The 22,493-nt window shown below is 42.6% G+C and overlaps 1 protein-coding gene, 1 long non-coding RNA gene and 2 pseudogenes across 2 annotated transcripts; 2 read left to right on the plus strand and 2 right to left on the minus strand.

The window, feature by feature from the left end:
- Positions 1 to 838: 838 nt before the first annotated feature.
- On the minus strand, positions 839 to 1,729 carry LOC139780821 (uncharacterized). The gene is made up of 3 exons (XR_011720341.1): positions 1,477 to 1,729; positions 1,185 to 1,352; positions 839 to 1,084 (listed from the first exon to the last, which is right to left on the minus strand). It is a non-coding gene; the product is annotated as an uncharacterized lncRNA (long non-coding RNA).
- Positions 1,730 to 4,703: 2,974 nt separating this feature from the next.
- LOC139780809 (uncharacterized) lies at positions 4,704 to 5,829 on the plus strand (annotated as a pseudogene).
- A 5,094-nt stretch (positions 5,830 to 10,923) lies between these two features.
- LOC139780810 (uncharacterized) lies at positions 10,924 to 11,763 on the plus strand (annotated as a pseudogene).
- Positions 11,764 to 15,570: 3,807 nt separating this feature from the next.
- On the minus strand, positions 15,571 to 16,544 carry LOC139780811 (matrix metalloproteinase-14-like). Its single transcript, XM_071719523.1, has 2 exons — positions 16,048 to 16,544; positions 15,571 to 15,997 (listed from the first exon to the last, which is right to left on the minus strand). The coding sequence occupies exons 1-2, from the start codon at positions 16,542 to 16,544 to the stop codon at positions 15,571 to 15,573; spliced, it is 924 nt and encodes a 307-aa protein (XP_071575624.1).
- Between the last annotated feature and the right edge of the window lie 5,949 nt (positions 16,545 to 22,493).

Raw genomic sequence — 22,493 nt, forward strand, 5'->3', positions numbered from 1 at the left:
ATAGACGACCAGCTTTCTTCCACCACGCGCCCGCTAGTCAAAACGAAGGTAGAGCGCCTCCGGCACTCTCTGTCTTCGCCGAGCGATTCTCGATAGGCGACCAGCTTTCTTACACCACGCACCCGCTAGTCAGAACGAAGGTAGAGAGCCTCCGGCATACTCTATCTTCACCGAGCGCTTCTCGATACACGACCGGCTTCCCTGCACCCGGAGTTATCCGAACGGGGGCAGAGCGTTTCTCTGCCTCCACCGAGCGCTTCTCACCGGATACTCCTGCCGCCTAACGCGCCGAATTACAGCGATCTCGTCGCCGTATCCGCGTCCGTGCGCACCGCGCTTTACCTCGCGCCACCCGCCACAAGCCGATCGCCCGTCACGATCGCAACACGCGTGCATTCTCGCGCGCACCGCGTGCGCCCTGACTCTGTGTCCTGCGCTCACCGCACCGTTGTACGTACCACAACTGTTCCACTGTATTCTCAACCCGTTGTAAATATCGCGACCGTTCATTATAGAATAAACTCTGTTACGTTATTGCTAACCACGATACACTTCATTTTGCCAAACCTCGCCTCGCGTCCGTTCCTCCGCACCTCCTTCGAACCCAGCCCAGCCGCGAGCTAGATCCGCGTTTCGAAGCAAGGTTGTTTTAAAGTTAACAATAAAAATGCACTTACATGTTCACAAAACGACAGCGTACAACACAGTTCTTTACACTTCAGACTTATGATCTGAAATGCTTGCTTTTCGGAATTATGACACAAGCAAATGATATTCAAATGCGTGAATTTGGTTGTTGATTTTGTTGTGCCGTAACCGGGATAGTAGGGGAGACCGGGGCTAGACCGTTAGTTTTTTTTCGGTGCCGATTTTTAACAACAAAATAAATAATTGTAGTTAAAAGTGGTATACCACTGTAAAGAGTGAACCTTTAGCTACAAAATTTATACAGGAAATTTTTATCTACGTCGCTTTGTTTAACCGGTATAGAGCAAAAACGACAACGGTGCAAAAATAGAAATCTCAAAAATGCCGGGGTTTAACCGTTACACTGCATTTTCAATACATATACGTACATCTAATCCTGAAAAATGATAGGATACATCTTAATAATTGTTTTTTAAGAGAAAAATATAAAAATTTATTTGAAATTTTTATGCGAAACGTTATTAAAAAATAGTTACGAGGGTTCCTCTTTCCGCAGAAGTCACTCGCCCGACTTGTTTCACTCCTCGACGTCCGATGACTCTATTCGGTGTCTGAATGGTTGTAATTCCCGTCTCATCCATATTCCATATGCAGTGAGCCTGGAAATGCCCGGAAATGCCTTGGAAATGCACCCGGACTGCTTACTGACGGATTAACCCCAAACACAAGTTTCAGGTTTGATCGCCCACGAAATATTAGACATCAACGATAATGAAAAAACTACACTGGATTCGTGTTCAGCATGCATTACTCTTTATAATCACGTACCTCGAGATTTGGAGAGCAAATATTATAGCAGATATTACAAAATTTCCACGCGCAGAAAATGTAACTTTCACCTTCCGAAAACACGTTTGCCCTCGTAAAAATCATAACACGGCAGGTAATCTGCCGAAACTCCGTTGGTCACATGGGTACCATAAGCAGCGTTTACAATGTTAATAGCGAGTTCGCACAATATACAGGTTCCGAGATATTTGATTTGGCGGATTTACCCCGTTAGCGGTCTAGCCCCGGTCTCCCCTATATTATTGTAGCGGGTAATGTGACGCACGTGTTCGTTCAGATTATGATTTGCGACTGCCCGCCCGATCTTACAATTTGTCGGAGTCGACATTCCGTTGCTAGTCTAGGTCTCTCGAAATAGCGTTAACCTCTCGCTGTCAGTGCCTTGGGCTGGCCTTTGCATCAGCGCTTTCGGTCATCCCGGAGTTGAAATGGAAATTTTTAAGCGTACGGCGCAACTGAACAGAAATAACGCAACACCTACCTACAGCGCGACGCCTATACCACATATCATCTCGTCTTGCCAAAAATCGAATAATGGTATCTGTTCGCGAAATCGCTGATTAATCCCGGCGATGGTAGCGGGATGAAAAGGACGCGCGTGAAGGGTGTTAACAAATTCTTTCTTTTGTTTAATGTAACTCAGACCACAGTCTGAGCCGTCTTTAATGCGTCTAAATATATACAATCTGACCTGAGAAATGATGAGCGGTGTATGAATGATAAGTCTTTGATGCGCGAGACAATTATATGAATTGCCTCGCTCGTGGTGATTTGCCCGTGAGCCGTTGAGACACGTGGCGGTCGGCACTCGCGCACGTGTGAGCCTGAGTCGTCGTGTTGATGTACCAGAGCTGATGAGCGGTCTCTTTACACGTTAAATCACTGCGATGGGCACTTTAAGTATCTCGGCAGCTTCAATCCGTAGTCCCACTAGAGAAACGCACAGAGCACACGTCGTACGTCTCGTCACAGCGCGGACATTTTTCTCTATGGCGCGAGGGAGAAGTTCGCGATGAGCGCGCCCGTGCTTGCGCAAGCTGCCGCGTCGATCCGGCCTGTCGATACCCGATCGATGCTGCCATCTGATGAGATGGCGCAACGCGATAGCGGAATCTCGAACATAATAAAAATACACATAGATGTATTTGGCATTTAACGCTCTAAAATTTGCGTTGGAAAAATTGTTATATTTGGCAAAAATAATAGGTGGGGTTAAATTAAAAAATGTAACAAATTTGAAAAATCTGATTACGCCATTGTAAAGAGCACAAAAAGCCATAAACATTTCGTACAAATTTTTTGTCGTTACGCCTTATATTTTCGAAGATATTCGCAAAAAACTATAAAATCCGTTATTTTCGAGGGGTTGTTTCAACCCCTAAACGTCGAGATACGCAGCAAAAAAAAAATACGTGTCTAATATTTTTTGATGCTCAACAACATATCCAAAGCGCATCCAAATCGGGTAGGGACACTTCCGACCGTTCCCTTGTAAGAAGCGTTCCGAGGATGGGGAGACATTTTCCTTATAGATTTAAGTTTCCTTTAACGATTCCATCCGGCGCAGTTGCGTATTTCATAGGATTAGGTAGCGATAACCGTAGCAGCTGAGTCCGCCGAGCTCCGGTTCACGTAGGTTAAGTTACCTTGTTCCGCCAATTCGACAATTTAGTTTTCTTTTATTACGGCTCAAGCCGAACTATCGGTTAATTTTCATTTTCACATGCTTGAATCGGCGCGAAACACGCATGATCACGGCAAGAGCCACACACATTCTTCAATGAGGGGGACACCCCGGACATACCCGGTGACGCGTCCGCGAAGTCGAGCGTTCGACATCTCCGACGGGAATAAGTATTCCCTGACGGGAGCGTGAGATCCAACGACCGATCAGGGCCGGTCGGCATCGAGATCCGACCACGTGGGGGCGAGATAGAGGAAAGTCCACGATCCCCTTAATCGAAGGTCATCCACAAGGACAAACAGTCCCTGACCGAGGTAGGGCACCTGAAAGTAAGGCATACCCAGTCGGCGTCAAGATCCGACAGCGCAAGTGCGGAATGGTGGACCGTCCGCGATCTCCGTAACCGTGAATCATCCACGGGAATTAAGTATCCCTGACCGACGCGCGACACCTAAAATTAATACATATAAGGTCGGCGCCGTGATCCGATAGCGCAGGCGCAAGTTAGTGGACCGTCCGCGATCTTTTGAACCGTGCGTCATCTACAGGGATAAAGTACCCCTGACCAAAGCGTAACACCCGGGGTAGGTGCATAGCCAAACGGCGTCGAGATCCGACGACCGGGAAGCGAGATAGGGAACCGTCCGCGAAGTCGAGACGTAGACATCTTCTGCAGGGAAGGACCTCGAAAACCAGTGTACCAGGTTCCGAGCATGAGTCAGGGAGGGTCGGCGTCAACGGCGGACACGGTGCTCTGCACCCGGACATCTTCCACGGGAAGTGCATCCGGGAACGGTAACAGTAAATCATTATAAGGCGTGCGCATAGGTCGGCGTCAACGGCGGACGCAAACCGCCAGCGGTAAAAACCTGGTGCAGCGGCATCAAGGAAGGGAAGCGTCCGGATCGCGAAACCCATGGAAATTTCCACGGGAACGTTCTAGAACGTCCGCACGGGGACATCGCGTGATCAACTACGCAGTTGCGAATGTTCTCGAAAAGAGAAAGTTGGTACCGCGGCGGAGTGGGGGTCAAGCGCGATGGTGGGGAGCCACAGAGAGAGGGACCACTCGAGGCAGTCTCTCGTGGATCGTCGTAGAGGTAACACGTTATAACGTAGCATATTCGTCGTCGCGCTAAAGCTGGCCACACACACTTTCCGTAGAACGTAACAGTAGGAACACGTACGAGTCTGCAAGACACACTACGTTCGTAAACGCAGCGTCGCTACGATAACCGTGGCTGACCGTGGCAGGCTTGGCTTTATTTGCTGCGGACGCTGTAGTATAGGTTATAGGAGTGAATTGTCAGCGAAATATTTGAGAAATAAGAGTATAAATTTATCGATTGTCGTAGAATAAATTTTTCATTATATTATCTTTGGGTGAGTACAAATTTATGCATTAAATATCATATTCTATTATAAATCGATATAATTGGAAAATTAAAGAAACAAACTGATTAACTTAAATATTTAATCTTTAAGCAAAGGTTAAATAGAATTTGTTGTTTTCTTTCAGAATATGGACGACATACAACTGTTTTATATTTATCATTGGATGACTGCATACATTTTCTTACGCAGAAGAAGAAGAAATTATTCTAAGCGTTGGGTTAATCGGAGATGGTGGGTTAGGAATATCAATAAGATCCGTAATCAGCAAGGAGATTTTAATGCTCTATTTCAAGAACTGAAAGATGATACAGAAATGTTTTTTCGATATACTAGAATGAGCGTTAACGTCTTTTATTCATTGTTGGAATTGGTTGAACCATTTTTAAGGAAAAATAATTGGAGAGCTCTGTGCCCAGAACAACGACTGTCTTTGACTTTGAGGTTAGTCATATGTATTCAATCACTTATGTATTTTAAAATTGCATAGACAATAGGTTTGTTTATATTTGCACAGAGTACTAGAAGTGTACTGTGCACTATTCTGTAGAGTAAGTTCAATATACAAAAGATGAAGAAGAAAGTGGAACTAAAAGTGTATAGTGCTAGCTCCAATGCTTTAGTTTGCTTAGTTTGTATGTACAAGTACCACAAACAAACTAAATATATGGAGCATATGTATTATTTCTTTTTAGTTGATCAAAATACTCACACGATGCGAGGCTAAACTGAATAATGTTTGTCATAATTACAGATATCTGGCTACTGGTGATCAACTGCTTTCTATCGCTTTTGCATATAGAATCGGAGAGTCAACAGCATCTTCGGTCATTAAGCACACTTGTACCGTATTAAGCAAAGTATTGGTCCCACTATATGTAGTCCCTCCAACGTCAGAAAAATGGGAACAAATCGCTGCAGATTTTCTTAAAGATTGGAATATCCGAATTGCGTTGGATCGTTCGATGGAAAACACGTACACATTCAAGCTCCGCCAAATTCTGGAAGCGTCTACTTTAACTATAAAAAAAGTTTCAGCATTGTCCTAATGGCTGCTTGCGATTCTAATTATAAATTTACTCTTATTGACGTTGGTACTAATGGCAGTATTAGCGACGGGAGCATATTTGCTTCATCTGAAATAGGCCAAGGAGTTAAATATGAAACATTGAACGTGCCACAAGGGCAGATACAACTTCCTGGCAGTAATCAATCAACGCCATATTTTTTCATCGGTGATCAAGCTTTCCCACTGATGAACAATTTTATGAGGCCCTACGCTGGACGAAGATTGGAAGAAAAAAAGCAAATATTCAATTATAGATTATCTCGTGCTAGAAGAACGATAGAGAACGCATTCGGAATACTTTCTGCACGTTGGAGAGTTTATCGTCGACCAATTTGTTTGGATTTAAACGCCGTTGACAAGATAGTAATAAGTACTGTATGTCTCCATAATTTTTTAAAGACACATGATGAAAAGCGTACGCCGGAAAAACGATTATACTGTCCACCAATCTTTGTCGATTCAGAATTAGAAAACGGTCAAGTAATTGAAGGAACTTGGAGGAATGAACAGATGCAATCACAACGTTTACAACCTACTGGTGCACATCGAGCGAGCAGAAATGCAATGGAGCAACGTGACATTTTAGCAGATTACTTTGTAACCCAAGCAGGAGAGATTCCATGGCAGTATGACTATATTAGAAGAGGGACAAACAGAGAATAAACAGATAATACAAATGTTTATATAAAATATTTAATAATCATATATATTTTATATATAAACGTATATATTTATAATCATATGCTATCATATATTATATATTTTATATTATACTAAATGTTTGCTAACCAAATCTTAACCAACGTACATAAAAACTTATTAATAACTAAATATAATTTGTTTTGTCATCTCATAATACGTACATAAACTTATTAACTGAATATAATATGTGTAATTTTTTCCATTTTTTGTTTTTTATCCATTTCAGGCAATTTTCCCAATTCACAAGAAATCCATTTTCCAAATGACTCCACATCGCTTGCATTTGATGTTGTATTATGTTGCAGTATGTTTTTTGTTTTCAGATATGAACTTAATTCCGACGATACTTTCAAAAAATTTGTTTCAACATTGTCAGTGCGTTTTTTCTTTTTAATCCATCCGCCAAAAGAATCATCCTGTTGTTGTATATTCTCTGCTATAATATACAAAATCAAAAATTGTTAAACTATGAAAAATATTAAATCACAGCCAGTACTGTAACGATGCACCCCTATAAAGCATCGTTTCTCGGCCAACACTAGCCGGATGCCGATCGGCCGAACTTCCGATTCTATTCGACATCCGGCTTAGCGTCCACCGCTCGTCGCTGGACCACGTAAAGTGGTAGTCACGACACGTGTCGCGAGCTACCGATCCACGTTTGTACATATAGTATTTCACGCTTTGTGCATACGGTTATTAATACGTTCTTGTAAATACGTTTATTAATTTACTATCATTGTAAATATATTAATTTGTAATAAATTAAGATTAAACATCAATCTAAATTATCGTGTTATTGCCTCTGGCCCTATCTCTCGAACTCCGGAATCCGACGAGCTAGCCCGCGTTTGAGAAAACGGCAGGTCGTTATAGGGAGCTTTTCAGCAAACGACACAAGTCGACACAAGTATCTTTGTTTTATTCATTGCCAAAAAAGCTCCCATAGTACATTAAAAATATGTTACTTACATCTTCTCTTAGGTGTCGAAATGTTTTCTTGTGAAGATGCCTCTGTATTTGTTGGCTCTTCAACGTCAGATAAGAACTGAGGAGGCACAATAGATTGTGGAGATGTCGCGGGAATAGTGAAATTGTGAGAACTAGGCTGTGTTGAGCCACTATGTGCTGGAAGCAATGCAGAATTTCTCGACAGTGGAATATATGTTTGAGGTGATGGGGGATTTTGGGAGCTTGCTGATGACGCTGAAGAGAATGGCATGTTTTCAGAACTTGATGGTGACACTGAAGGTGATATTGAAGATCGAGGATTTTGGATTGTTCGAGCACTTGACGAAATGCGAGACAACGCTGCGTGTGCATTGATCGCCGGTTGTTGTTGATTAGCGGACTGCAAGTCAGAATTTCTCGACAGTGAAATATTTTGAGGAATTGATGATTGTTGACGAGTACATGTTTGAGGTGATGGGGTATTTCGGGAGCTTGCTAATGACACCGAAGAGAATGGCCTGCTTTCAGAGTTTGATGGTGACAGTGAAGGTGATAATGATATTGAAGATCGAGGATTTTGGATTGTTCGAGCACTTGATGAATTGCAAGACAACGCTGCGTGTGCGTGTGCCGGTTGTTGTTGATTAGCGGACTGCAAGTTTGTATAGGTTCTAAAACATTGAGGTTCAAAAACAGTATATTTTCAAGAATGCTTGTTATATTTTTTAGCTACATTACTTACTTTCTTGACTGAATATGTTCCGAAAAAAACATCATATTTTGATATAAAGGAAATTCTTTTCTTCCTGTAGTACTCCCACTACCGCTTCTTGTTTCTGCATCCCGTGACCTCCGCTCTTTTGAAAATCTATCCCTCAAGCGTGTCCATCGTTTCTGACAATCTTCCACTGTAAATAATTTCACGTGTTTATTTCTGTAAATATATTTTAGTTGCAAATCTGTATAATTCCACATACCCGAACAATTCATAACGGATGCTATTTCCACCCATGACCGTTCACGTACATTTTTATCTTTAAAATCTTTTAAATTTTTTGCATAAATATGAGGATAACCTCTCACGACGTCGATGAAAGTAGCATCGGATTCAATATTCAATTCGGTCACAGACACACCCATATCTTGTGAATCTTCGGGGTCCGTATAATATGTTTTGTCGTACGAATGATTCATTTTACGATTTTATTTTCACAAGATTCCAATCCGATATTTACCCAAATTTTTGTGGTTATGCAGCTTGTTCACGGATGCTTTGTTTATCGCGCCAAACTACGATGTCAGACAACCTCGCAATCTGATTGGCCATCTATAAAACCGTAGCAGTAGAATTCCAACATGTTGAAATTTTCGACCACTGCTGCTACTGTTACTTCTACGATTGCAGACGGCCGAATCGAGCAACGTGATTGGTTGAAACCCTACTGTTACGTTCTACGGAAAGTGTGTGTGGCCAGCTGAATTTTCGATCACTACTGTTACTGTTACTTCTACGGTTACAGACTTCCGAATTGAGCAACGCGATTGGTCGAAACCCTACTGTTACGTTCTACGAAAAGTGTGTGTGGCCAGCTTAAGTCCCGCGAACGTAAACCGAGTGCGTAGATATTACTCCACGACATCCCTAACAAACGGGAACGCCCGCGAAACGCGTTAACATTCGCTTTAACATTAGCGAACAGTATTGCATTACCGATTATTGTGCGCCATTAGGCGAAAGGGCACCTGTGCTCAGCGGATTTTGTGAACAGCGATTTGCGTACGACGGCTCATCGAACAACTGTGAACAACAATTCGTGTTAATTACCATCTGTGTGAAGATCATACATAGTTATTACGAGATTATTATAAATAATTTCCGAGATTTCACCGATAACATACATCGGATCACATGGCCAGCCATCTTGCGTACGACGGCTCATCAAACGACTGTGAACAACAATTCGTGTTAATTACCATCTGTGCGAAGATCATACATAGTTATTACGGGATTATTATTAATAATTTCCGAAATTTCGCCGATAACATACATCGGATCCCATGGTCAGCCACCTTGCGTACGATGGCTCGATTGACGATTGTGAACAGCGATTCATGTTAACAACCACCTGTGTGAGAATCAGGAATAAATAATTTGGAATTATTATTAATAATTTTCGAGAATTATCAAATTTACTTACTTTCTACTTACCTGATCCATCGGCGTGATCCATCGTTGATCCTGGTCGGCGATTATTAGCGATGATCCTGGAGTCGGCGACGGCGATGATCCATCCATGGCGGGAACCTGAAAAGAAGAATAATTAGTTAAATTGATGATTCGAGAGATCATAGATACTTACCTTCTCGGTTATCCAAGGTCAAACCGAGTGGCGACCGTTGAATTAGAGGACACAAAACGCGTATCGTGAACCCCTGTAGTACCGTTCGGTTACAACTTGAACCTAGATTTTACTAAAAATCGATACGGCCTTCTTTTTGATATGTACGCGCGTTTTCGTAAAACTTATTACGGATACGATTACAGTGATACGCTTTGCAGCGTGTATACATTCCTGACGGAAGGACCTTTTGTTGTCATCGATTGCTCGCGACAAAACGAGTCTGTCAAGAGCGCCACCGTGGATGTGCGAATAGAATTTGACTGTAAAGAAAATGTACCTACAAATACTACCGCCTATTGTCTCATCTTGCATGATCGCGTAATCGAATACTGCCCGTTGTCTAATGTAGTGCGCAAACTCATGTAAATCGCCATGTCGACAAATATTCCGATATAAGAGAAACAGATGTAGCGCGATACGGTATAGTACGGATCGTTCCTTCGTTGCATCATGATCGTGCCAACGTTTGTCGATCTGCAAGGATTCATCGTCGGGATGAAATTTGTTGTAAAGGAGGCGGTGCTGAGAAACGGGACCGTTCTGGCGCATTACATCTTTGCGTGCCCCATGCCGTGGAATCTTCTCACAAAATCCGACAAGTCATGTGCTTCCTTGCTGATTGCAAATCACCATGGATTACCATGGGATGAGGGAAACGGCATGGTAAAACGCCTAATTACGTCAGCCGTGCTTGGTACGGAAGAGGATGACGAGACGCCGACTCTCATGTACGTCAAGGGATGCCAGAAACAAGAATGGCTGGTGGATCTACTTGAGAATTATGCGAGAGAAAACCTGATCATCGAGACTTTGGATGCGGATTACGAAGATATCAAATCTTTAAATAATCTAGATGTTACTAACACTATGCTATGCGGAAAACATGTTAAGAATTGCGCATTACAAAATGTATTAAAATTATTTAACTGGTGGTCGCGACGCCAGAAAGAATTGGGATCTTTTAAAAAATAAATTATATATAATTTTTACAATGCTTTATTGTCTTTTCCGCTTTCCCATTAGTTGTTAGTGGTTTCCTTCTCCTAATTTCCTTCACCACATCATAATTTTTCATCTGCGCGCGCGCATCTAATTTTTCTAAAACGTTGCAAACGGAATTAATGTTTTAACTAGTGTTACGAAGTCAAAATCATTCGAGTCTCATTATTCGAAGCGACAACTTCGTCAGTGAAAAAAAGTATACCTCTTACGAAGAAATAAGAACAATGGCTAGTCGCAGTGAAGACGCAAATAATTCTGAGAAGAGAATGTTCACTCGCGATATTCCCGATAAAGGGATTCCCGATAAGGGACGCGACTTCGAGGGAAGAAACGAGCAATTTCATATGCTGCTATCGACAACATACGGACTCAACAGCTCCCATACGAAGAGAATTCATGTGGGTTTGCATGCAACAAACGAGGGAGTTTTCGTGCCGATGGTGAAATTAACCGGCAACTATGCTGACGGCATTTATTTCGACGAAAAATCGTGGCAGCAGTTTCAAGAAAACATGGGACTTGTGAACGAATATTTAAATGGAGAAACCAAATTGAGGCTGAATTCTATCTCCATTAACAATATCTCCGTCAATTTTATCTCGGCCTACGGAGCAAGATCTATATTGATGGCATACATGGAAAACGAGGAGAATACTTCCACCAGGTCGGGTCATCAAGTAGATGAGAAGAATTATTCGCCAGCGAAGAAACAAAAAACATATCCAGTGGCAATTGTGATGCAGAAGTCTACATTTCTCAGACTGAAAAATATTGCGAAATGCATCGATGCGCATTTATCACATTAAAATCAGTGGCTAATAATGTTAACGATTGCGTGCGTTATCTTATTAGAAATAGAATTAAATCTTCCTACAAGTTATATAGACGAAGATATTGTGAAATTAATTCTCAGAGGAAATTATAACAACATCGAGCGTAATGTGCGTACGCAAATAACCGATTTAACTTTCCTCGATATGTATTTTAATATAGTATTTTTAGAACTTATTTTGCTGCGTTTTACCGAAATCCACCGTATAATTTTGTCGAATCGCGGATTGTAAATTAAGCGACTAAATTGTATTTTTTCGTATGAAGAATTTGTAGAAATAAACATTTTTGTAACTTCTACTTTCATCTATTTTTCTTCAATCCTCACGTTCCCCGTAACAAATTCCTTTTCTCTTATTTTTCAGGATTAGTCAAAGTCTATCTTATAAATTTTCGAATGCGTTCAATGATAAAAACTTTTATCTAAAATAGAATAATTTCGTCACGGCACGTATGAACTTGTCCGTCCCTGTTTTTCACCCTCATTTGTCCACTATGGGGACGGTGGTAGTTTAAGTCACGTAAAATATGGTTTTTTGTTGATTTTTTTTTTTTTGAAACGCAGACCTAGAAAAAATGGTCTTCGGCACCATAATTATAACCTAAATAAATAAATATCTGGCTGCAATCTTGAAAGAACCTCTTTCTGCATTCAACTAAAAATCTATTGTTTAAGTCACGTAAAATGTTTTTTTGTTGATTTTTTTTTGGAACGCAGACTTAGAAAAAATGGTCTTCGACACCATAATTATTTATTTATTTATTTTTATTTTATTATTATTTAATTATAACCTAAAGGTCGCCTCCTACCCTCGTGATGGCCCCCCTCCACGCCGATGACGTCATCCTCCCTCTCCGCCGAGATCCCCGCGCCACCGAGATCCCCTCGCCCCGCACCCCGCGCGAGCACCACGCCTTGATCTAGAACCGGCTTACCTTATCTACTCTGTAAGTTCACGTAATTTTGTGTATGAACCAAAAAATGGAGAACGTAAAAACGAAAATATCATTATTTTCGCTTAAAAATATTCACATACCGGCGTAGTTCAACTTTATTTCAACTCGACTGCGATCTTATTTTTCGCGAAGACGCTTTGACTTTGTCGGCGGAACTCGACGGCGATGTTATTTTTCGCGAAGACGCTTTGACTGTGAAAATTCGCCGCTCTCGCGTATCGCTCTCGGGACGCTCGCGGATCACGGGTAACGGCGGCCGCGATAGCGATAAGCGATGTTATTTTCCGCGAAGACGCTTCGACTGTGAAAATTCGCCGCTCTCGCGTATCGCTCTCGGGACGTTTGCGGGTCACGCCGGCCGCGATAACGATGAAGCGCGGGAACGTTCGACAATATTTGTCAAGGCAGTCACGGGGATGACTTTAGGAAACGACGTTCTAGGACGTGCTGTTATCTGCTGCCATATTAATCCTATACATCCGTCGCGGCTATTTTCATTCGTTTTTTTCAAAGTCTCGGGAAGCAAACGACGCGGTTACCTCTGACCCTTTTTCCGTCGCTCATCAGGCGACGAGATCGGAGACGCGCGGTTCTCGAGGCGTATATAAGCGCGAGAAAACACGAATCTTCTATTTTCGTTCGTTTTTCAAGGTCTCGGGAAGGAAACGACGCGGTTACCTCTGACCCTATTTTTCGTCGCTCATCGGACGACGAGATCGGAGACGCGCGGTTCTCGGGGAGTATATAAGCGCGAGAAAACACGATTTTTTGCGCAATTAGATTGTCAGTTTGAAGATTTTGAAAGTGCGAGAACGTTGATGGTCTGAGCTCGCGCGGTACGCACATATGGAGAGAAGGAGTGCCATGGAGAGTGAACTGAAAGATAAGAAAGTTCTGATGTCGTTGTTGGACGAGCCGTTCGAGGATCAGGTCGTAGACGTCGAACGCACGTCGACGGATATCGAGTCGGTCAATTTCGCTTTGCTCGATCTGCTGCGCGAAATTTGGAATCCTGAATATTCGGCGTCGCGGAATTTGAGACTGTTGCTCGCAAGCGTCTCGAAGTACCTTACGAAAATGAATCAGAATCGAACCGATTGCAACGTACGTCGTATGCGCGAGGGCAGCAACATAAAGAGCGTGCTAACAGAGCTCCATAAATTGTGGCTGAAGGAAGGTCCTAAGAATCCTACCTGTTCAGAGAATGATATGTATAATTTCATTCGCGATCGACTTCTATCGAAGTTGTATTCGTCATTAGTGAGTGATCTAATGACACAAGATACCTTTTACGAATGGATCAACTATCATGACAGATACGTCAAAAGTTTGCTTGTCGGTGCGGAAGGGGATAGCCTCGCCGCGATTTCGATGGATCATTCGTACAGCGTGGAGAAGTGGGACGAGAAGGAGGAGGAGGCAAGATGCAGCGGCGGGCTCGACGCGTTGTTCGACCTGACGGAGTCGGGTCGCGATCTCGATCATATGCTGCAGTATATATCGAAGGTGAAGGATCGACGGATGCTCACCGTGAGGTCGCCCGGGGAGATCGGATCGCAGTTGATCCGCCTGGACGTCTTCGACGTCAAGGATATCGCGAATAAGGAGAGGCGTGATTGGTGGAGATACGCGAAATTGCGATCTCAGATCTTGACCACTTTGTCGCGTACGGATCGCAAGCGACAGTTACTGCGCCAGTTTTTGGACTAAGCGGCGGACGATTTGAAGAAGATTCCCGGGGTTACGAAGAAAACGAGGAACGTCGTCTACGAAAGCGGCCGGAGCGACGTTTGAAAAAAAAATTATATCTCGCGAATACGCATACTTTTTTTAATTACAGATGAGATAAAAAAATACATATAAATATACGTATGTGTATCTCGAGACGAATAAATATACAAATATCCGAATCATTTTCTACCCTACGCTATTATTTCTTACTTTTTCTTATTCGTAGGTGATTCTTTAAAAACACAGTGAATATCGGGGAGGAGGATAAAAAAGTACAGTAAAGGACAAAGTTTTGTAAGTTCTCTCTCTTTATTTTTAACGATAAATGTTTACAATAATTTTTTGGTATTTCCGAAGCACAGAGCGGCTAACTCGCAATCAACGATGTCATTGCTATCGAAAAATTCGCGCTCACGTATCGCTCTCGGGACGTTCGCGGGATCCGTCACGGTGGCTGCAATAGCGATGAAGCGCGTCAGCTTCGCGTCGATCATGCCGGTTATCGCGCGCAACGAGGTCACGAGGCGATTGACGCAAAAGTCGAGGTTGAACATATGGAGCACGGTGTTTATCGAAACGATCAGACTAGTCGTGGATGTTTCCAGGCGTAGGGTCGAGAGATTATTAATCTTTCCAAATCGTAATGTTAAATGTCCGTTTTCGATGCACATCGGTGGTGGAGCGCGCTCGTTCTTGCCGCGCTGTAGGTGGGACAACACCGCGCGTTTTTGATCGACGAGTTCCTTCCACGTTTCAGACGAGAGCGAGATCTCCCTGCCGTGACGATATGCACGTAGCACGGGAGTACGGCTGTGATACCGACGTCTATGAATTTGTATCCCGTTTTAGTTAATAGGTATCTTTTTTCCAGAATTCGCACCGGATGACGTTTGATGTCGCTTTTCAAAGTACTGTCGTCGTAGTAGTCGTCGTCGTCGTGACTGGAGATAGAAAAAAAATTATTGTTAGATCGTAGGCGAGTGATACGGGATCGTTGCGAACTCACCACGTGTTTTTCCGGGAGTCGACGTTGCCCCGATTCGGAAACGGAGTTTCTAATTCCGTCGATTGCTTGTTGACTCTTCTTCTTCTTTTTTTCGCGCTACCGACACCGTTCTCGAGATCGTCGTCGGATTGGCGCTGTTCGAAATATGGGGCGTGTAACGTCGAGCACATCTCTCTTTTTTTCTCCGTTGTCGCGGATCGTTGTTGCGGTTGACGGATCACGCGAGAATGAGTCGTTCGAGGGAAGTCGAGGCGGAATATAGTTTGAAAAAATAAATTACGATTCCCCTCCTTTCATTAATATTCTCAGGAGTGGCATGCAAAAAGGGGGGTTACGTCGAATCGTTCTATTCTTCCTCTTCTCTATTCGACGTCTCCCTCGCGTTAATTCGAACGAATCGATTCAATAGATCTCGCAGTTGCATCATCAGTTCCTCTCCCGGGCAGGTAATACCGATGATCCCCAGATCAAATTTGCCGGATGCCGTTACGGTTTTCGTGAATTCGTTGAATCTGTAGAATCGGTTTTTACTGATAAAGTATAGATTACCGTCGATGTATCGAAAGACCGACGATACGCTGTGAGGTATTCCCGGAAATATCATGTCAATGTGGTAGAACTTAACGATATTCATCGAACAATCGTCTATCTCGCCCACAAAATTATCGTTGTATATGATGAAGGTTCGTCCTCCGTTCGTGTTCAGCACGTCGTTGATCTTCGCGTTCGCATCGGGAATCCGAGATCTGTGTAAGGTCTCGGCCAAGTTGACACTAGCGTTAGACGCGGATAAGTGATCACGTAGCTCATATTGCCCGCGAACAGCACGATATTGCCCGAGGGCGCCTGATACGCGGTCGTCAGACGCGTGAAATTCTTAGGAAGAAATTTCATGTAGTCCGTCAATAGCAAGGGTTTCTTGTAAGTTTTTCCGTCTATATCGATCGACCACATGTATCTTTCGTGCGAGATGTACAATCGACCGTTCGTTATTAATACGGTATCCACGTTTCGCAAGGTGCACAGATCCGTCTCGACGTCTTTCGTAGTCGTCGCTATCGTCGTCGTCGTTGTCGTTGTCGTTGTCGTTGTGGTAGTCGTCGGTGTCGTGGTCGTTAGTTTTGGAAAATTAACGTTTTCTTTAGCGCCGTACAGGTGTTGAATGGAAAGAACGTCCTCTAGACTGAGTTGAACGGGGAATGTCTTATCAGGCATGTACGCGTACATCACCGAATCTTTGCGGAAGCTGTGCGCCAAGCCTAAAGCGTGACCGATCTCGTGCGTCAGCGTGTAAAGTAGTGTAGTAGTAGGTTCACGCATTCGGTCGAGCGGCCGGTGGTGCGAAGCTACCATCCGTGGGATTATGCCTGAACGCCTCTAAGGCCGTATCCTCTCTAGTCAAAGGTGGCAATGATATCTCTAGGAGTCTCGTGAGTCGAAAGGCTCAAAACAATGTGACACACTACTAGGCGGCCGGTCCTCGCGGTCCGGTCGTCGCACGAGCCCGGTTTGCCGTACGGCGCCTCTGCCCGTCGTCGGGATCTCACCGCTTACGACGGCACGGCGTCTAACGGTCGAACATGAGTTTCGCGAGTTCGATGTCGAGACTCGGAATCGTCTGTAGACGACTTAGGCCACGTCTCCGCTTTGTCCACGTGCACCTCCGAGACATAATTGGGTTATCCGGTGGGAAAGAACGCGTGAACGAGATCTCCGTGGGGGCCGTCGAACGAAGCCGAACACATTTTGTTTCGTCGGGAGTTTAGCATCGTGTGACGCCCCTCACGAAATGATATCAGAATAGCGGGATTCAGCGAATCGCGCTCGAACGTCAATGACGAATTCGTTGCCCACAGATCGAACGTGGCTCGGCCGTTTACAAGATCCAGTCGTTGGTCAGATGAAAGTTCCATTTGAGATGTTTCTTCTGCCATTTGTTCGAAAGTGGAGCGATGTGCGCTCCGAAATGTCCTCAACGCCGCATCGCGGTTTACGCATTCGATTCAGCGTCTCTTCGTTTAATTCGCCGTCGCCGGGTAGTCGATAGATTTCTTGAAACAGTGAGATGGCTCGATGTAACTCCTGCGTAGTGTTGTTGGATGATGAAAATCGCTGTGCACCGTTGTTGTTGTTGTTATCCAGATACCCATATTTTTGCAGATAACTGATCACAGTCTCATTTTGATTCGAATTACAATTTACTCCCACGACGATAATAATCGCGCACGTAATTACGCGTGCGAGCGACATTGCCGAGAGGGAACGGTGCGTTTCCCTCCTCGACCCCTCGAGAAGCGATAAGCGTCACCGCCCGATCGAAGCGCGATTGACTGACGTATCGAGCAATGCGTTCTTTTTTTTCTCCGCGATCGCGACGCGGGTGGGAGGTCTCGGTAAGTCTGTAAAAATGTAAGCGGAACTAGATATCGCGACGCAGGTCAGCAGCGTTGAGTCGTTATCTGGCGTGCCGACGACGGGGCGTTATATAAGCGCCGACGATGGATCAGAAGGAGGAGGACGATGAGGTCTCTCTCGATTTCGAAATTCCGTCCGACCTGGATAGTTACGGTGACTCATTATCGTCAGACAATCTTGAGCTATATTGCAGCGAGTCGTTGTCGTCCGACACGGACAGCGTTGAATTCGACGACTCCTCGTCGCCGATCTCCCACGAACGCGAAGCGATCGCGTTGAAGGAGAACGCTCGATGGAATCTGACGACGTACAGTCTGAGAAGAGAGATTGGTTTTCGGTCTCCGCGTGAGGAAATGTGGATGAAGACTGTAGTGGCTCAGAGCGGCAGAGCGAAGTCTTACATGCGTGGAATTCCGAGGAAATTTTCGAAGGGGGATTAGAGAGAAATGTCTATCGAGAGATTCAAGGAGATTCGTCGAAGAGTTAAATTCAGTATACCTCTGGACAGCGACGGTTGGACCATGTGGCTGAGTACGTGTCATTACGCGTCGAAACGCCCTTAAGCGATCAAAAATATGCAGGAGGAGGAGGAGGAGGATCGCGATCTCGTCGAACTCGCCACGGGCGTCGACTCCTCGGACGCGTATCACGAGTGGGAACGACGGTGCGACGAGTGTCTCGCGTCTCTGCGAGAGAGGTGCCGTGAAAAAACTCGGCTGACGTACACCGGAACGTTGAATTCTTTTATCGCTTGAGTGCACTATGGTTTATTTCGATGGATTTCTTGACCAAAAGTCTCAAAAATAAATGTTTAAAATTAATCAATCTAGTAATTTTATATCGTTGTAAACACATTTAATAGACTAGGTTTCAATTTTGAGGCAATAATATTATTTGAAAATAATTTTTTTTCTCACTTTTGAGATTTGTTTCCCTTTTCATGCAAAATTTGTCAAAATCACAATATCTTTAAATATATTGTATACTATCACTGCTTTCTACCCTGTATAAATAATCGTGCATACTTTCAAGAGGACGCCTGAAGATGTTCTAAAATAAATTGTAACACTTTTTTTTACTTCCAAAAATGTAGTTAATTATACAATAATTGTAAAAAAATCAGTTTTTTTCACATTTGTTGAATTTTAATGGACTGTAACTCGCAAAGTTCAAGCTGGTTCAAGATAAACTTTTTTTCATTAAAAAACAGACACTTTTTAAGAAAAATTATGATTAATTGCAGCTGCAGTAACCTGCAGCACTCTGAGTTACGAACGTTTAATTACGAGACCACTTGGCATTTTGATTTATTTTGTCGGCTGTTTGATCAAAGTTCTCTTAATTTTTTGAAACATTACAAGTTATTGTTATTAGGATTTTTGGGGTCGCTGATCACGAATCTGATGTCGTATTTGAAAAATTCAAAATGGCGGATCCAATATGGTGCTCATTTATACAAGATATTTAAATTAGCTCAATAAACATTTCTGGAGTCACAAAGTTATATTTAAAAATTACCTATCGTTGCTATTTATTTTTTATTTCAGTCTTCCAAATCAATGTGTTCATTTACATTATCCAAATTATTTTAAATTGTATGATGTTCTGGAGATGAGAATATCTGAAGTTTCAAATGCCCTGTTCATTACATCTGTCATAGTGTGAACTCTGTTGGTTTTCTGTGCATGATGTAGTCTATCGCTTTTATACAATTTGTTTCGACTTTCTGCTGCATCCTCTCCAAGAACCCCAACAGGAAGCACAGAATTTATAATGATTTTAGCGCCATGAGCAAGAACCCCTATGTACAACTGGGGGCATTTTGAACCAGCTGTAATGTTGATTATAAATTTTAGCGGTAGTTAAACAAAGGCTTCTAAATTTATCTGAATCAATCGGTAACTGACAATTTACCGCAATTAGAATTATTCTGAAATTTTTTACCAAACTCACATCAAGATCTAAAATTTCTGCTAGTAATTCCGGCTTTTCAAAAGCTCTTCTGCACATTTCCCGTAGTATTTGTTCCAGCACCACCGGGTCTTGGTTGATCTACTAACATACAAAATTTGTTTTTAAATCTGTCTTGAACTAAAGCTTCCCTTTTTTTTTAAATTTCCTTTTACTCAGTTCCATACACTTTCCAAACTTTTAGATCATGACGATAGGAAATATGAAGTAAGCATTCAAAAAGTCTAATCCACATATGTAGTGGAGATATACCAAATTGTAAAGTGCCTGGTTTTGGTTCAAACACCTTACCTCCAAAGTTCTCAATATTGTTCATTTGGTTAGGCTTAGCAAAACATATGGGACAGTTTACAACGCCTGAACATCCAGTCAAGACATTCATAACTTTTCCGTCGATTAAAGTACAAACCATGGAGTATGTCACTGTAATTGTTTTTTCATTGGATAATGTACATGTAAAAGGTGCCAACTCGTCTATCTCTTTTTTTACTTCATCATAAGTGTTTCGTATTTCTAATGTACTCTCTTTTTTATATTGAAGCATAATTGGTGAACAAAATCTTACTGATTGAGGTGTTCTGTTGCACCAATAGATTGAGCCATGATTAGCAGTTAAACGTAATGGAATTGTTGTAGTGGCTATTAGACTATTGTCTGAACTTCCTACCGAGACTCCTGAACTATTAAATGCTTGATTATATGCAGAGTGACCTGTAGAACCGTCAAATCCCCAAGATGAAATGAGTGTTGCTTGTGTAAACTGCAACAATTTTTCTTGCAAATCCGCTTCAATCACTTTTATCTGCATTTCAATAAGCTTATTAACTTTATGATTTAGTAAGTTTTGAAGTGGTATTTTAGCGGAAATATCGCTAACAACGGAGTACACTAGAATAACATTTCTGTTTTGCAGCTACAACTACATTATACCTAGGCCAAATATCTGCTTTTTTACGTTTACATTCTAACCGCATATTTATATATTGTTGCTTTGATAAATTATTATCGAGTATATAAGCAACAGCTTCTTCTGGTGTTTCTTTTTTTATTATATGATTCAAACTGCCACGAATTGACATAATACTTATGGGATTTCTCAGAAGCTCACCTATAATTTTTGCCAAATCATGTTGTTTATGTTTTCTTGCTGAAAACTCAGTGGCCATCAGAAATTTCTCTGTACAGTTTTGATTTTCAGCACAGAGCCGAGCAACATCTCTTCGTTTAGATATTGTAGACTTTTCTTGACAATTTTTCAGGACGGCCACCTTTAGATGGTGCAGCTATTGCCTCAATTCGTTTTATTTTTAAAGTTTTAAAAATTTTTTGAGGATATACAAAATTATTATTTAGCCATTCTTTGTTTTGCGTCTGAAATGTAATTAGTGATCGGTATGCTTTAGCCCAATAATTTTGAAACCTTTTGTGCAAATTTTTTACTGCTTCCTTTAGAATAAGTTGTTGCTCATGGTTCATTTCTCCCGGAAATTGCTCCAAAAGATATTTATAGCAACCATCAATTCCTACATTACTTTTATAAAAATAATTTTCAACTAAGAATCCTTTAGTTATAGTCGATATATTCAGGAAAATCTATCATTAGTCTATGACCGTATTATATCTTCGCTTTAGACTTTACCTTCTATACAATTCACGGTAGTTTGCGTTTGTTTATTATGAATTTACCATTCGTTCTCCGAACCTTACACGGCATAGTCATGTCTCTAGTGTTTGTTCTTTTACATCTCCTGACCGCATATTTTTAACGATGACAATTTGATTTAAAACTTGACGCGCAATTATTGTAAGTTTTTATACTTGTACCATTATTTATTAATTTCTGTGTAATATCGGTAATTTGTGTTGTTGTGTAACCGGACGGTACAATTTCGTGCCCGATTCACGCGGCTATGTGTCCTTTTAACGGTCGCCACTCGGTTTGACCTATGTTCACCGAGAAGGTATAGGTAAGTGTTTCCCCGTTATGTTCTATGAATGTGTCACCCAACTAATTATTCCCCTTTTTATTTTCAGGTTCCCGCCACGGATGGACGATCTCCAGCGTCGCCCCTCGGATCATCAATGCCAATCGCCGTTGTATCACCACGTGGAACGAAGATGGCGGACCACCGCCTCTTCCGGTAAGTATCGGTACGTCGGTCAACTAACTTCCAAATTTAAATAAATTTTTAGGTTCCCGCAACGGATGGCGCGTCTGTGCCGTCTCCCCAGTGATCACCGGTAGCGACCTTCGATCAGGATCAACGAACGGCCGAGATGTCTGACCATCACCCCGCATGGGTAAGTATACGTATGTTGGTCAATCAACTATGTTAATTAATCAAAATTTTCAGGTTTTCGCGACGGATGCCTCTTCAGGGTCATCGCCCGATGGATCACCGATGATTTCCAGCGTCCAGGATCAACGCCCGATCAAGATGGCTGACCACCGTGCGCCTGAGGTATATATACGTAACTCGGTTAGCTAACTTTTTAACGACCGCACTTTTCCAGATTATTCGAACGAATGGCCGATCTCCACTCCCCAACGATGAATCACCGACGATTATCTCCGCTCAGGATCAACGATTCTCCAAGATGGCTGACATCCGCTTGATCAGGTATAAAGGAGATAATTAACTGACAATTCCTTTTGTATTTGGCAAATAATCAATTTGTTTATTCGCAGGCTTCGGTTTACACACACTTGGTTGTTCACAATATTTCTTTACACAAGATGGCGTCGCACATTCGCTAAACGCACGCAAGTCCTTCGTTTCGGTAACACAGTACCGGTCGTCTTTCGTATCGACGATAGTTAACGCGTTTCGCGGGCGTTCCCGATTGTTATGGATGTTGGCAACGATTGTTTAAACACTCGAC

The sequence above is a fragment of the Temnothorax nylanderi genome, unplaced genomic scaffold (assembly GCF_030848795.1).
Source record: "Temnothorax nylanderi isolate EJ_2023f unplaced genomic scaffold, tnyl_v1.0 TNYL_tig0299_pilon, whole genome shotgun sequence".
NCBI lineage: Eukaryota > Metazoa > Arthropoda > Insecta > Hymenoptera > Formicidae > Temnothorax > Temnothorax nylanderi.